Source organism: Chrysochloris asiatica, unplaced genomic scaffold, assembly GCF_000296735.1.
Source record: "Chrysochloris asiatica unplaced genomic scaffold, ChrAsi1.0 scaffold00007, whole genome shotgun sequence".
NCBI classification, from domain to species: Eukaryota; Metazoa; Chordata; class Mammalia; order Afrosoricida; family Chrysochloridae; genus Chrysochloris; species Chrysochloris asiatica.
This window is the reverse complement of record NW_006408525.1, coordinates 20,954,818-20,972,034: the sequence shown is the minus strand read 5'-3', so window position 1 is coordinate 20,972,034 and position 17,217 is coordinate 20,954,818. Positions and strand designations below refer to the sequence as shown.

Genomic DNA, 17,217 nt, shown 5'->3' with positions numbered 1-17,217 from the left:
GTCACTCCAGCTAAGATGCCCCTCTCAGCTCACACTTCCCACTGAGGAGTCTTCCCTAACTTATCTCCCTCGAGCTGTACAGATAGGTTCAGGATGAGCATCGTTCATGCCAAGAACGGCTCTAGGTACTGGGGAATACAACAAAAATCCCTGTTTACACTCAGGTCAAGTGGGAAAACATGAGCCTCCTTTGGTGACTAGTGATTGGGATTTTAAAAGCTTGTGAGTGGCCATATGGATGGTCTCTTCCCATCCAGAACAAAGAAAAGTGGGGGTGGGGGAAGACTCAAGGAAACAATTAGTCCAAAAAATAATTGGACCACACAAACCACAGCCTCCACTTGCCTGACACCAAAAGAACCAGATTGAATTAGGTGGAGAATATTAAAGCTACCATGGAATGTCAGAAGAACAAACAAACCTGTGTTGGAAAAAGTACAACCAGAAGCTTACTTGTTACTGCTGATCAATCGACGGGGATCACAACAGAAGGTCCTGGGCAGAGGAGGGTGAAAATGTAGAAAATTCAAAATCATACAAAAGACCAGGCTTACTGGTCTCATAGAGACTGGTGGAACCCCGAGACTAGGACCTGCAAATAAGAGCCCACACCCAGATACTAGCTTTCAGCCAAACAGTAGACAGGCCTAGAAAGTGAGCAGGAACAGAACGACCTCAGAACAGCCAACCACGTGAGAACAGAAGGGCAGCATTTGCCCAAAACCAAAGTTCAGAAGGCAGGAAAGAGCAGTAAAGACGGGCAAATGGAAATGGGGAACCCAGAGAGGAAGTGGAGGGCTGTTACATTGAGGGGATGGCAACTAATGTCCCCAAATGGCTGAATGGGAAACTAACGTGCTCTGTAAACTTTCACCCAAACCACAGTAAAATATAGATTAAAAAAAAAAATCAAATCAAAAAACCCCTATCTCCTCTGACTATGTTCTAGATGGGGGAGGGGTCAGTGATAAGTACACAAGGGGAAGAATGCTGTAAAGAAAGGGTTTAGGGGTGCTGGGGTGCGGTGAGGAAAAGGATATTACTATTAAATGTGCTATCCAGGCAGTCCTCCCTGAAAGGTAATGTCGGAATGAACACAACAACTCTGTGAACCTCTGAGCAATCCTGAGACAGCAGTGAATCCACCCAAAGTGCTTCAGAATGATGAGGAGACCAGTGGATGGGGATACGGGGGCAGAGTGAGAGAGAGATAGAGTGGTAGGAGATGGAGTCAGTAGGTTGAAAATGGCCCCCACAGGTATCTGGGCCTAATCCCTGGAACCTTACATGTTTGCCTATAAATGGCCAAGCTGTTCACAGGTATGATCAAATCAAGGCTCCTGAGACATGGTGCCCTAAGTGCTGTCACAGAGTCCTCACTAGAGAGAGGCATAAGAAGATGAGACACACACACAGGAGAAGACACTGTGACCACAGAGGCAGAGACTGGAGTGATACAGCCACAAGCTAAGGAAAGCCAGCAGCTTCTAGAAGCCAGAAGAGGCAAAGACCAGATTCCCCCAGAACTTCTGCAGTGAGTGAGGCCCTGCTGACACCTTGGTCTCACCTGACCTTCAGAACCTTGAGCAAATGAAATTCTGTTTTCTGAAGCCACGAAGTTCAGGGGAATCTGTTACAGCGGCCTTGGGACCCTAGTACAAGTAGGCCTTGGATCCATTTGAACTTGTTTATAGGGCAGCGTTGAGGGCTCCTAAGGTTGGCATGTATGTGAATGTTGGTTTCTCATCTCCAACTGAGCTAGTGGTGTCAAGAGGCCCATTTCATTCCTACTCACATTTCCAGCGTCTCCTCTGGGTCTCCTCATGGAGCACAGAGAAGCCACAGCTAGGGAAGGATGCCTTCAAAGAGCAGTATACCCTTTGGTGTAAACAATCATCTGAAATGGCCCTCTGGGAGCAGGGTGGAGCTTGAGCTTGGCAGACCGAATAATCATGTTTGTGAGGGAACTCATGCACTGAAGCCAACTTATTTTTAACTCCCAGACCCAGGGGGAGCAGGTGAAGGAGAAGGAGGGCTGCTTACTAACCAAGAGTGGCATCAGCCAACTGTACAAATGATGCTTGGATTATGTAAAACTGGATGGAGGTTAGATCAAAGGAGCCTTGCCTGAGATTCTGAATTTTCAGAGCAACTTGTAGAAGGATGATGGGGTGAAGCGAGGGCAGCTTCCCAAAAAGTCACCTAGTATATAACAAGCAGGCAGGAGCAGGGTAAAACCCTCCTAAGAAGAAACTGTTTCTACCTGGATGTTATGACCAGAGGCAGGAGGAGCCCTGGCCCACACCAGCTCCCGGGGCCTTGGCAGCTGCGAAGGATGTAGAGCAGAGGCAGGCTGGGCCCTGGGAAAAGAAGCCACTCTACCTGTGCGGAAGCAGAGAGCAGCATGGTGCCTGGCATGCTAGAGATGGCCAGGAACTACGTGTGGAATTCCAGGCCAGCAGGGAATCAGCCCCACAGGACTCTGGACAAACAGAAAGGCAGGAAAAGGCTCTGAGGGTGGTCAGCTGGCCAGCGCTGAGAACTCTGGCTGCAAGTGGCCAAGGCCACCATCTCTGGTGCTACAGTGAGTATGCAAACCTCAGATTTTCCACCACAGCCTCACTTTCAGTCTGTGCTATTGTCAAACTGAGTGCCGAACAACGGGTCCTGATGTCCAGTTTGGAAAACAGGCGCTGTGCCCAGGTAGTATCCACACCCACAAAGAAACATTTTTCGAAGTCCCCATGGTGGTCAGTCGGAATTGTGTATCATCACAACATGTTGAGGCACTGACGTGGGAAAAGGAGGACACCAGACAGGTAGGGAAAAGACGGAGAAAGGGAAATCTTCTCAACAAAGCAGGCCCACCTCTCAGCCTTTGGTGGGTAAGTTTGTTAAAGACTTATATGATTCCACTCCCCATGCCCCCAATCTTCAGTCAGGCCTAAAGACACAACATGGTTATCACAGAGGACTCCTAGCTCACCTGGAGACAGAGGCGCAGAGGAAACAGGGCTGGGTGGGGCAGGCACCCAGGGCCTCAACTGGCTGCAGGATGCGAAGAGCAGCAGGAGACCTTTACTCAAACAGTCACTCCAGCTGTGGTGAGGCCACTTCCTCCCTCCAGAAGACAGCAAAACGATACAAATACTTTACACAGCAAGAAGGGAGGGGCTGCCACCATCCATCCTGGCCTCTGTTAGCCCAAAGCACTGGGTAGGCAGCACTGTTTTACCAACTGACCTCGTGGGAGAGCGGTCCAGAGAGGGGTACCTAGAGAATCCTAAATTCTCCAAGACACAAAGCAACCTCCTCTACATGATGGTGACTCTGAACTCCACTCTCCATCCAACTCCTGCTGGACTCAAGCTCTAATTCACCAAGCTCATCTCTGAGCCTTCCTCTCCATGGCTAATCTGGCTCAGAATGCATTACCATCTCCAAAGCACTTCTCCAATGACCACATTCGTATTTCTCCTCCTTCCTAAACAACCAGGGCTACTTCTTAGACTAACCCCACCCAATACTCAAATACAATTCATCCACACTTGTCTTCTCCCTATGGCCCAAATACGTGGGTAACTCCACTCTCCATGTCAGACTGTAAGTCACCTGAGGACTAGCTGTACTACCTTTTGTGACTGCCTAAGAGCTTCAAACACAGCTAAGCCCAGGTAGAAAACCCTGGATGTCATAGACTGAATTATGCCCCCAAAATACGGGTCAGTTTGGCTTGGTCTGATGCTCACAGGTTTGACAGTTATGGAATAATGCAGTCATCACTATGCTGTGATCTGGCCTGCTCAGCCTATTAGTTGTAAAGGGATTAGGGTAGGCTGCAACACCCTTAGGTCACAGCCCCAATCTACTCTAAGGGGAGTTGCCCAGGGGTGGGGCCCACATCACTTTTTTTAATGTTTTATTGTGAATTATATGATAGTTTACATGGGAGAACATTAGTTTTACATTCGTTCTATCGTATATTGTTTCATTGCCATGGTTCCAATCCCCTCCATGCATCACTAACCAACCAAAGGGTATGCCCTGCAAGCCTCCCCCCTACACTATCCTCCTTCCCCCCAGTCTTCAGCACACAGTGGCTCTCCCTCTCTGGGTCTAAAGTCCTCAGCTGCTCCATCTCTCCACGTCATCATCTCTGCCTCCATCTCAGGCATCGCTGTTTCTCTGGGTAGGGTCGCACTCTCGGCTCTTCTCCGTTGATGGTCCTAGGGACCTCCGCTCCTAGACTGGAAAGTTGATCACTCCCTTCCTTGCTATAAAATGTCTACCTTTACATTTCCAACCCTCACAATCAGTCCTGATAACAATTATTCACTATTGTATCACAAGAGACCCCCACATCACTTTTGATCTTACAAGAGATACAAGGAGAGAAACAGCAAGCATTGAAAGAGGGACTTGACCATCAAGAAAGTAGAGCTAGGAGTGGAGCATGTTCCTGGGATGGGGCCCCTGTGCTGAGAACCTTCTAGCCCCAGGGGAAGATTGTTGTCAAGCCACATGGAGCTCTCCAAGGAACCAACACAGAAAGCCTTGCTAGTTAACGTCATTCCACCTGTGGCATGTCTTTTATAACAGCACTAGAGAACTAAGACACCATGTGGGTTTGTTGGCAACCTGACATATTCTAGAACTGACAGCTTTTAACTACATCCTCTGCCCTGTGAGAAGGTCTTCGATACACAACACGCACATGCTCAGCATGCTCAACGGCAAGTGTTCCATCAGTGCTCGCTGCCCAGGTTTGAAACTTGCTTAGGATGGGCGAGGCCCTGGTCTATTCTAGAGCGTTCAGAGAGGGCAGCAGTTCAGCCTAAACCACAACCATCTCTGGTTTCACTGTAAGGCAGACCCCTAAAAGATGCCAGAGCCGATGTGACCTCCAAATATACAATCTGGCTTCTTCCTTTGGGGCCAGGGTTGGGGAGAGTCAGAAAGCAGAAGCGAGGGCCTGCCAGTTATGATGTATAGAACAGGAAATAAACTCTTACACTGGTGTGGCTAGAAGAGAAAGGACAGAGGTGGGGGTATGGGTAGAAACCGCCACACTCTACCTCAAACCACCAGGGGAAAGCTTCTGGCACCGACTCACTTAATAACTTAAAGCTTTCAAGGGCTTTAGTAGATCCTACCTCCCTATATTCCCTACCCTTATATTTTACACTCCCAATAAAACCTGGCCCTTATCTCCAGGACTCTTTGAATGATAAACCAGTGTGCAGCAGTGATGGAACACCAATTATTTAAGGAATAGAGGGAGTGCCTCAGGCATCCATGGTGTAATACCGGTGTAAAAGAACATAGCTTGTGCTGGGCCAGGGAACTCAAGGAGGAATTTGAATGGAGTTCAAAACCTAGAAGCAGAAAATTCCCAGATGGCCGGGGATGAAAGATGGGCAGAATGCATATTTTGGTTCGGATGCCTACGTTGATCAGAGTCCTCCCACTTTCCAACTGCAGCCACAATATTGACAGGTTGCTAAGAGTTCCTCGAGGGCTGGAGCCCATCCCGGAGAAAGAGAAAAGCTGTATGGCTTGGCCTTGCCAGACCCACGGAGGAGAATCGCTGACCTCTGTCTTGCTCTGGCAAGAAGCCCAGATTTGTTATATAAAAGATCTGGCCTGCAGCTGGCACTTGAGTAAAAACGCACAACCTCGAAGAGACCATCTTTAAACCCAGTCAGAGAACCTCAAAGGCCAGTTCTGCCTGGAGTTGTAAACAGAAAAAGCTACCTGAGGTGTGGGATGACAGGATATGGCAAGAGTCAGAAACAGGTGGGCCACATGCCAACGGACCAAGGCGGGCACACAAGTGAGCCTACAAGAGCAGAGCATTGTCAAGTCCTCTTCCAGAAAGCTCTCCTGTTTGGACTGAGTTGTCCTCTCAGAAAAAGAGAAAGGGGTGTGTACTCTGGGCCCAAGAAGGGAAAAAAACAAAACCAAAAAACGATCTTATTTGTCCTTTTCACAAGATGTGGGGGACACTAGGGCCCTGGGCTCCCAGGAAGTAGGCCTACTGGGTCTGCTTCCTGGAGTGTTGTCTCCCTGCACACTCTGTTCACAGATCTCGAAAGGCCAGTGATTTTCACGGCAGTCAATTCTTACTGGTGCTAGGTGGGGTGTTCCCCTGAGAATTCTCCTCCTCCAGACTGCCAGACCTCTGGCCCCATCGGACCCCTTGGCTGTATTTTCAGTAGCCTTCATGAAATTGGAACCGGCTCACAGAGGCCAAAGTCTGTCCTCATTTCCTTATTCTTCACTTCAACATGCCAAGAACAGTACTGGGCATTCAAACATTCAGTAATAACATTTGAAAATAATTTCATAATAAATAAAAGAAAGGAACTGACGTGATCAGCTCAGAGAGGGGGTTGAGTCAAGCGAGCTGTGCTTTGAACTGATTCTAACCAGTTCATCATGGCCAACGCAGTGAAGTCAGCATAGAACCGAGTTTGCAAACTGTAGGTATACCAGAATAATAACAGGAAAACTGACAGGCGGAAGCCCTGGAACGGGAGACTTGGAAGAAGAGGGTAAAGAGTCTAAAGTGGGAAACTGGATTATTCCCAGGAAGGTGGAGAGTCCCACACATTCAAAGCAGAGTGGTCTGCCACCTGCTTTCAGTGGGGCACCACTGTTTACGACTCTGTTGTTCAAGAGATTTGGTTGCTATGCAAGATGCACACTGTCCTTATTTTCTATGAAGAGGGTTAAGCTTCTAGTAGGTTGTTGCTGCATTGAAGCATCACTAAGTCAGTTCCAAGCCATAGTGACCCTCTATAGGGTTTCCAAGGAGTGGCTGGTGAGCTTGAACCGCTGGCCTTGCAGTTCAAACCGAGTTTGCATTAGTCCACAGTGCCACACCAGGACTCCTCTAGCAGGGTATCAACCTGTAATTCTTTCCATTCAAGTTATTCCGTCCACATTTTACAAATTCAGGTCCACTGCAGTGTTCACTTGTCAGCCGTGACCGAACTCAGAAGAACTGGTTCAAAGCCCTGCTGCCGAGCTCCCCCACATGTAATGTCATTTGGTCGCCATGCCACCCTCCCAGAGGCAGAGCAAGCCTACTCCACCCACTCTGTAAAGGAAGCGCTCACATGCCCATTATCACCCAGGAGGAAGGGCTGACTCGGAGCCTGAGTTCCCTCTACACTCGGTTTCCTCTTGTTTGGGATGGCAGATAGAAACAACTCACTCCTTCTAAAATTGAACAGGAATGGGCTTAAACTGTGGCAAAAGAGAGACAAATTGACTCCTAATAGCTGCTGTCGAAGTCCTGGGTCAGGTTAAGACATACCATTATATAATTTCATGTATGCAGGAGATGACTTCCTGGGTCACAATCTTACCCCAAAACTGACAAGTAGACTGGGTGATGTGTGGATCTGCCTTCCAAGTTCAAGATTCTTAATGAACAAGCTGACAGGAAGTCAAATACTGAAGGAGAAGCTCCTAGATGCTATAGGACTCATATGGGCCTGGTGACATCTCAAAGTATAGGTCACCACTTGGGCTGGGAGTCCAGGAACCATTACCTGGGAACCCTACACTCCCACTGCTCCCATGGGACTCTATCCTGGCTCAGTACAGTTTGGGGCCACTTCGTTGAGGGAATGCAAACTCAATTGAATGTTGGCCCCCATTTAATTTTAGCAAGGTAAATCTCATCTAAAACCTAGAATAAACCCCAGTCATTCTTATATTCTCCACATATGAACACTCAAAGCCAAACAGAAAAGTCCAGGTTGATTTTTCTCTCCCACCAGTGAGGTGGGATACAAACTTATTTTCACGTAGGTTTACCATGAGAAACAACCTGAAATACTGGAAGGCTATGTGGTGAGTATTTTCATTTCAATGAAGACTTGGTAAGGAGAACAAAAGCCTCCTCAGCTAGCCCTCCCGATCCATCCTTATCCCAACAGCAGAGAGCTTTGTTACCTGGGTGGCTTTGTCATTGGTACAGCAGGTGAAGGCCCCATCAGCATCACGTGGCCACTGGCCCAGAAGGTAGGAGCTGAGGATGGTGTCCAGAGAGAATGTACGTCGGACCTGAGGTGGCTGAGGCCTACACACTGACTTGTCTGGGGCCACCGAACACGGGACGCTGGCTAGAAGAGAACACAGCCCGCACACCTTGGCATGAGCATGGAGGAAGGAGGAGTGGCAGCCAACCTCTCCTCGAGAAAGCCTTGCCTGACTGTCACACACTCACTGGTGGCCACCTCCCTTCTAGGAGACTCTGAAGAGGCCCTCAAAAGCAAGTGTGGTCTGACAGCTTTCCTGACTTCACCAGATAAACTTTATCGGTGAAAACAATTGATACATTTTAATCTGGGTTTAGTTATTACTGTTAAACGTCATCTAACTTCTTCCTGTTCCTAATGGACTCTGAACTGTGAACCCCTAGGTCTCCATGCTGAGTTTCCTGAGAACAGGGCTGTTTCCGATTATTAAAGGGGCACCAGAGTGGACAAAAACCAAGTTTCCTTTCATCTTCGGATCTTCCTCCTCTCTCAGCATCCCCCCCCACCCCCCACCCCCACCCCGCAGGCCTCCTATATACTAGGTAACAACCTAGGTAACTGAAGGACGCTCACACTTCCTTCAGGGGTGGTTTGCTCCAGAAACCTAAGAGAACATTATGATTACTTTCAATTCTCTAGGATCCAGGTTTCCAGTTTAGAAAAATATCCAAATCTTTTGGTTCTGTCTTTGCCTCCGACTTCTATCTAAATGGGACAAAAACAAGGCAACCATAAATCCATTCAAACTTTCGGGGAGAAGGTAAAAGTTTTCGATCCACTGTTAAGTTACAATCATCTGGTTGATCCTATTTTCTATGGTCACATTTAAATCATTTTACTATCTTAAAGTTTATAGAGGCTTTTTCCTTGGAATAGAACAAAATGCTTCCACCTTTAGAAATCCCTTGGTATTTCATGTGTGCATTAAGCACAACAAAAAGAGCCAGGGATTGTAGAAAGAAATAAACTTGGAGAGCTTTGTATTAAAGAGACACTAATAATACTACCTACATTCTCCAAATTCATGTAAGAACTTATCTACATTATGACATAATTATTAGCAGTATGAAATGTACCATATAGGATGTTCTGCTTTGTTCTACCCCTTCTCCAATATCCATTTCCAAGTATCAACAATCTACATAGTTGCCATTTTTTTTAACAACTACATGATATTCTACCACACTGATAACATAGCAGTTCGCTAAATCATTCCCATGTTGTTGGGGTACTTACGGCGTCTCCTCCCTATTTTGAATATCATAAACGTCAGCGCATGGCCAACTTTGTTACTCTTGGTTTTGTTTAATCACTAGTATATTTCTAGGGCATCTCCCTCAGCCCTCAGAGGCTAAATGCTCATTTAAAAATGTCTTCTAATTACAAAAGCATTACGTGTTTAAGTGTGGGCTATAGAAAAGTCAAAAAGTCAGAAGTTACCAGGGGGTTTCAAAAGTTCATGGAAAGATTCCATTATCTTTTCATTCCATTTTTCCATGAACTCTTTGAAGTCTTCTTATATATAAAAGGAAACCTCAACTCTCAAAAAACAAAACAAAAAAACACCCAAAAAACTTCAACTCTGAACACCCAGAGACAGCTACTATTAAAACTATGATACAGACATACATATAAGTATACATATCTATGTGTGAGGGGGCTTCAGAAAGTTTATGGAAATCAGAATGAAAAGATAATGAAACTTCTCATGAACTTTTGGAAGCCCCCTCACATATCATAGTGTACATGTACATAAACCCAACGCCTCACTTATTCAACAAGATTAGCTTCCAAAGACTGAATTGTTACATGAAAATTGGTGCTGTGCAAAAATGGAGGATGATGACATCAGATCACGAAGTGGAGGGTGGTTACATCATTCTGTAACTGCCAAATTTCACCATTCCATAACTGCCAAGCCACGGAGAATCATGGCCCAGCCAAGCTGACACGTATCTTTAACCATCAGTCAGCATGACTTTCATCTTGCATTCGTACTGCCAGATGTTTTGTTGTTAATGAACAAAATAGCCAGAGAGTAGATTTTTTACTATTGTAGTACATGTAAAATGCCAAAAACAAGATAATCGATAAATGAGAGGTAGTGTATTGCATACTTAATACTATGGTATAGATGCATATATGACCTCTCCTTGTAAGTCTTACTTTCTGCTTGTACATATGTGCTTTAAAGCAAAATGGGACCATACGACACATATTGTCTTACGATGTTCTCACCTTATATCAAACATTTTCAATATCAATAAATATTGACCTTCAACATGTTACTTAAAATGATCTTGACATTTCTACCTTCAAACCTCTTCAAGGCTCTCCTTCAAAGATGGTAGTCAAAGGCCTCATAGACCTGCTCACTTTATTCCTTTTACACTTTATTCCTGACATCTCTACATGCTGAACAAACTTGATGATACCCATTCCCACCCATGCTGCAGGCCTGCCCAACATCTCAGAGTTTGCACATGTGCCCAAGGTTGAAACCCAACCCATTTCTCAAGTCCAGCCTAACTTAATTACCTCTACATCTCCACAAAGCCTTCTGGACCCCTGGCAGGAATGTCTCAGAATTTCCTGAGTTTCCTCACCACTTTGTACTCTTCTAATACTTACCATCCTCTTTCTTGGATAACTCAGATAATAAGCAAGCTGAGGTCAAGGACTGTCTTTGGTTTATCTTTGTCTATCCTACAGGGTCTAGAGCAAAGCTCTAGCAATTGGCAGGCACCCAAATATTTGAATACAACTGAAAAACTGTACTAGAAAAATAAGTATGCACTAGTTACACCAAATATTCTGGTATTGTTTATTTTGTGATCCACACTCTACCCACTCCCTCTGAGTAAGCATCCCAGAGTCGTCTTGTTTTGTTTCCCTTTTCAGAGTCTCAAAAAGGCCCATCCTTGAACCTTGTTGTCCAGAAGTTAATGACAAGCATGCTGGCATCAAGCTCTAACTTCATCTCCTACTCCAAGCATTTCAGCCACAAATTTTCCTATTCTGGCTTTAAGATCAAAAGCTAACAATCTGGCAATTTCTGGGAACTTCTGACCCACATCAGCATCAGATACCAAAATGATGTCACATAGCTCTCCAAAATTGTCAGTAAGAGCACACTGATGAGACAGGGGCCATGGAAGCAAATTTACAAATGTGACATGACAGATTGCCAAAGAGGCAGGTGGATGAGCAAGACAAGCATATAGTCAAAACATTGCAATCCTAAAGGCAGCTTTGTGTCTGCTGGGGAGGAAGATGGTGAGGATTCGGGCTGAGACATCACTGAGGCGAGGAAAGTTGGTTTCTTGGTGCCATCTCTCCAATCCCTTCAGCAGATGTCACTGCACAAATCTCCTTGATATATTCTCCTTACTAGGGCCCTGAGTGCTATCTTGTGTTCATAACAAGTTCCTAGGTGGTGTGAACGGTTAACTCATTAGGCTACTAATAAAAACGTTGGAGGTTCGAGTCTACCCAAAGGCACCTCGATAGGTCCGGTGATCTGCTCCTGAAAAAAACCAGCCACTGAAGACCCTTTGGAACACAACTCTATTGTGACATACATGGGGTAACCACTGATGGCAAGTGTTTTTGTGTGTTAGCTTATATAGTACTTTCAGGTTTTGCCCCATCCCCACCAAGTATTTCCATGTATACAACCTCTCTTCACATTTCTGTCAGCTGTAAAAAGAGCTAGGGGAAGAATGTTACATGTAATCGGTAAGGAAACTAAGGCATAAGAAGTTCCATCTCTGACTAGGCTTAGTCACCAATAAGTCAGTGATAGTTGCACATCTGTATCCAAGCCACCTTCTCACTGCATCAATGTTCTTTCAACCTTTTCCTCTGATATCAGGAATATCCCTTAGCTTGCTGGGACACCTGGAAGGTGAGTGGTCCTTTTAGCTCCTTTCCAGGGAAGGAGAGGAAGAGAGGAAATGGCAAGCCTGACCCCAGGGTAGATCTACACTGGGTAGACTTGATATTATGCAATGCCTTTCTTTTGAGGAAGTTTTTGAAATCTGGGGTAAAGGATCTGACTATCTCCTAGGAACAATTTCAGTCACACTAATATTATATTAATAATATTAATATATTAAGGAGCTCTGGTAGTGTAGTGGTTACGAACCGGGCTGCTAATCTCATGGTCAGCTGTTTGAAACTACCAGCTGTTCCGTGGGAGAAAGATGAGGATTTCTGCTCCTGTAAAGATTTACAGCCTTGGAAACCCTGTACAGGGTTGCTATGAGTCGGAACCGACTCCACGGCACATAACAACAACAACAATATTATATTGGAGTCCTGCTGTGTTGCTGTAGGATAAGCCCTGGACTGTTAACTGCAAGGTAGGCAGTTCAAATCCACCAGTCATAACTTGGAAACCCTATATAATGGTTCCTGAGAGTTGGACCCAATTTGACGGCACTTAACAACAATGTTATATTTGTCCTCATTCTCCTTCACACATCACCCCATTCAGTGATTATAATAAGAGCCCAATCTCAGAAGCAGTACTCATAGGTGATATTTTACTCCTGAATCCTGGAATTCGGTCAATTCTACAGCTGGAATGCTCCCTAGAAGTGACAGATACTTTGTCTCTCATATGTTGGACATGTCAGAAAAGCCACTTCCTGGAGAAGGACATCATACTTAGTAAAAAGGAAGGTTAGTGAAAAAGAGGAAGACCCTCAATGAGATGGATTGACACAGAGGTAGTGCCAGTGGGCTCAAACGTAACGCTTGAGGATGGAGCAGGACCGGGCGGGTTCCGCTCTGTTGTGCGCAGGGTCACTATGAGTCGGAACTGACTTGACAACAACGCCTAACAACAGTACCATATTCTGTTCAGCTACATCTGACCATAGTGATTCACAGATCTAAGGATTTCCTAAGTCCTGACTTGCTTCTCGAGGTACCAAAAAAATAACGGATAGTAGAATAAAAGAAGAAATGAAGGAGATAATCCAAATTCAAAAGCAACAGCCCAGATGGACCCACAGGATCTTACTGCATCTAAGTTGAACTGGAGAACTTGCCTTAGTTTCTTTCCCTTAAATGGACTGCTGGTCCTCGTCTTCAGGACAGTGACCCTGTCCTAGTATAGGTGCCGGCATGGCTTCTAGCTAGCCACAGATGACAGAATTACCTTCTGTCTCAGAGCAAGGTCCCCTCTCTCCTTTGAAACTAAAATGTCATGTTTCCATCATGGCAAAGAAACTAGTAAGGGGGAACTTACAAAAAATTAAAAATGACTAGATTCTGATAGGAAAAAAAAAATCCACCATATATTTTAAAAATTAACCTCAAATGGTTCAGCAAGCACCTGCTAATTTGGGTGCCAAACTGACATTATTTCTTACTGGGACTCTAAATACTATCTTGTGTTCATAGGGAGTAGAGGATGGGGAACCTTTTTAACTGTCAAAATTTATAACATTCACAAGCCATACAAAAGTATCAACTTAAAAATTAGCCTGCTTAAAAAAAAAAAAAATTAGCCTCTATGTTTGGTCAAACATTTAATTAACTCACCCCTACTGTGGTTGCTATGGGTCAGAGTCGACTTGATTGGCACTTAACAACAACAACAATGTGCACAGGGTTGCTATGAGTCGGTACCAACTTGAATGCACCTAACAACAACAAATGTGATGGAGGAGTCTTGGTGTGGCGCTGTGGGTCAGTGAGCTGGACTGCAAGGTTGGTTTGAACTACAACGCGGATGGTTCAAGCTCACTAGCAGCTCCTTGGAAACCCTATAAAGGGTCGCTAAGAGTCAGAACCGACTCGACCGCACGTAACAGCAACAACAATGTGATGGCTGGAACTGTTGCCCTGGCAGGGGCCAGACCAAATGGTTCTTATATGGCCCGCAGGCCGAGGTGGTACAAATGGTTACCTTGTTGGGCTACTAATCAACATGTCAATAAAGCATGATGTCAAATTCCTTCTCAAAGACCACACAAACCCAAACCAAAGGCAGACGGTGATGAAGGAGCTGCAGGCTGGGCAGCCAGGAAGGCCGGCAGTGAGGCCTGGATGCCTGGGAGGGATTCAGATGCAAAGATCTACCTCTGATGGCAGTTCTGCCCTCCTGTAGTGCAACTGCTGCCAAGACCACAGCCCCCAGTAAGCCCCTCCTCCCACTGACAGGAGCACAAGTCTTGGTTTCCTCTTAGGGATGCTGTTCTTTGCACCTACAAAAGGTGCAACTGAGACCAACTGCCACCTGATGACGTTGGAAAGATTTGAAAGAGGACCTCCAATCAATTCACACCACTTAATCCCTCCCCCATGCTAATTCTTTAGGATTGAAGGTGGGGGGTCAAGTGACCCTAGAAAGAGGTTACCCAGAAAACCATACAAAGTGACTTCCAGTTGTCATCAAAACAGCAGGCATGTGCTCTCCTGGTCATGGAAAGGGGTGCCTCACCCCATGATACACACACATCCACAACGTCAAAGCTGCTTCCCTTATTGGTGACAGTCTAGTCCAGTCTGAATGCCACCTGCAGTTAAATGAACCAAGGCTTCAGAAGGAAATGAGGCTGCCAGTAGGCACACCATAGGCATTTTTAGCTGCAGGCTGGCAGGCTAGTTCTGCTGCCTAATGAGACCTACTGTCAGTTGAAAACTTCCCTCAAGAAATGTTCCATGTGAGGACAACTGAAACAGGGCTGTGCTCGTTCCTGCCTCCCTCACCGGCTTCCTGGGAAGCTCTTGAGTACTGGGTTCTGCCCTGCAAATGAGTGATTACGATGAAAGGGGAGAAGCCATAAGAAGTCACATCGGTTGCTGGCAGTTGGAAGATGAATTGGTTTCATTTCTGGAAAGCACCCCTGTCAGATTTGGGGACTAGGGGGAGGGATGGGACAATCAGCTCCCCTATCAAGGAAGGGGAGCCCACATCATGACAAGGCAGTAGGCTGTGGGACATTGGCTGTGTGGCTATGGGAGGGTGGAGTGTCCTGTTTACAGCAATGTGGGATATTATCAGTCCATCACATGCAGCAGCCTCCACAGCCCAACCACCTGGCTAAGCCCGCTGGCAAGGGGCCAGGGCACTTTACCACGCAGCTGAGCAGTGGAGGATGCTTTAGTTCTTGGGCAACAGCAAATGAAGAAGGGAAAAAAAAAAAGCATACACCGGAGATAAGAGGCCTTAGGTGCTATCTTCCTGAGCCACTTGGTCCTATCTCACAACTGCTGACTTGGAGGATCATCAGAGAGTGGAAGTGCACTAACAGCAGACAAGACACTGACTGACTGATGCCTTCTGCAAACACTGGGGCTAGCTTCTGTCACAGACACTGGGGATACACAGAAGAGCAAGACAAGCTGCTGCTGCCGAGGTGGAAGTGGGGAGGCTGATGCAATCCCCAAGTGCCAGGCTGCCGGGCAGAGCCCTGGGAGCTACCTCCCAGCAAACCTCTCTTCAAGAGACCACCAATTTGTCTCCCAGACCCAGCCTGATCAAACCAACATAGCCCACACCACAGACACCCAAAGGAGAAGGGTGGCTGTTCTTAGAAAGGGCTGGAAAGGAGCCAGGGGAAGGAGGAAGGGAGCAGACAAGGCAGGAAGTAAGGCACTTTGTGGCTGTTGCTCAGCTTGGCCAGAGAGAGACTGTGCGGTGGAGATGTCCGTCACAGCTTACATGGAGAAACCTGTCCCTGACCAACGGGCTCTGGCTGGGCATTTAGGGGGGCTAGTTCATCTATTTTACAATCATTGGAACAAATGTGGGAGAGAGGAGTCTGGGACATAAGATGAGTCTCCTCCTGCCCACCATTTGCAGGAGGCCTCAAACTCACTACCACTGAGGTGGTTCCAACTCATAGTGACCCTGTAAATCTTTACAGGAGCAGAAAGCCTCACCTTTCTCCCAAAGACTGCATGTTGGATCTGAACTGCCGATCTTGTGTTTAGCAGTCTAGTGCTTATCCCATACCACCACCCTGCTACTAGCATGAGGCCTATAGATCAGGAAGAACTATCGAAGGAGGAAGGGAGACAGCCAATGAGGTTTTACATGTGGCAAAACCACAACAACTACCTGGTTCAACAAACATGTTATGAGTCATTTTCTCATGCTGTCTGTCAGGCTTTGACGCAGTCTTAGCACGTGTCTTCTCATCTCCCCTATTAGGGAGGAGGCTGCTCGTTGTATACATAGGTTGGAGAAAATAAGAAAATACAGATGAGCAAAAACTCAAACTCTGCCTTCCCTCACTCAGATTACACAGTGTACATCCTTCCTGCTCTCTCCACGCACATAGGTATTTTGAATAAAATGAGGTCATATTAGAATCTTTCTACAGCTTGTTTTTCAACCAATGATCTTCATGTTTCCATTTCAGTTAGGCTTCCTGTCATCTAATACCCAACCTGTATACAAATTCCCCCTAAAGACCCCAAAATATCATTTACAGCTGATGGACCCCCATCATGCATTACAACTGGTTATATCTTTGAACCCTTTTTTTTTTTTTTTTTTTTTTTATAACTTTAGGGTTTAGTTTAAATGCCATGATGTAGATACCAACCAACAGTAACCCCCTATAGGATTTCCAGGGAGCAGCTGGCGAACTTGAACTGCCGACCTTGTAGTTCAAATGGCTTTGCAGTCTGGCACATTAACCCACAGCATGAACTGTTTTGTGACCTAATCCTGTTGGTCTTTAACACTGACTGGAGACTTGGCCAGTTCTCTTGCAGAATGCCCTACCTTCAGTGTTTGGTCTTCTGTAGATGTTGTTAAGTGCCATCAAGTCAGTTCCAACTCACAGCGACCCGGTTTTGGGTGTTTCTGAGGAGCGGCTGGTGGGTTTGAACCACTGATGTTGCAGTTAGCAGTCCAGTGTTTATACTATAGCGCCACACCAGGACTCATCTCTAATAGTCCTTTCTTAATTGTTATTGTTGTTAAGTGTCATTGAGTAGATTCTGACTCATAGCAACCCTGTATAGGGTTTCCAAGGAGTGACTAGTGAGCTTGAACCGCCAACCTTGAAGTTCAAACCGACCTTGCAGTCTAGTGCATTAACCCACAGCGCCACACCAGGACTCCCTTTACTTAATAGTGCCCCTTTTTACCCAGATCAGAAATGAACACACAAGTGTACATGGATACACATAGCCTGGA

General features: G+C 46.0%; 1 protein-coding gene across 1 annotated transcript in view; it reads right to left on the bottom strand.

The window, feature by feature from the left end:
- The window catches only part of FAM117A (family with sequence similarity 117, member A), a 60,929-nt gene that overhangs the window by 17,644 nt on the left and 26,068 nt on the right, over positions 1 to 17,217 (bottom strand). Inside the window, exon 2 of the mRNA XM_006832481.1 lies at positions 7,966 to 8,135. Coding sequence (XP_006832544.1) covers positions 7,966 to 8,135 — 170 coding nt within the window. The remainder of the gene's footprint in view (positions 1 to 7,965; positions 8,136 to 17,217) is intronic.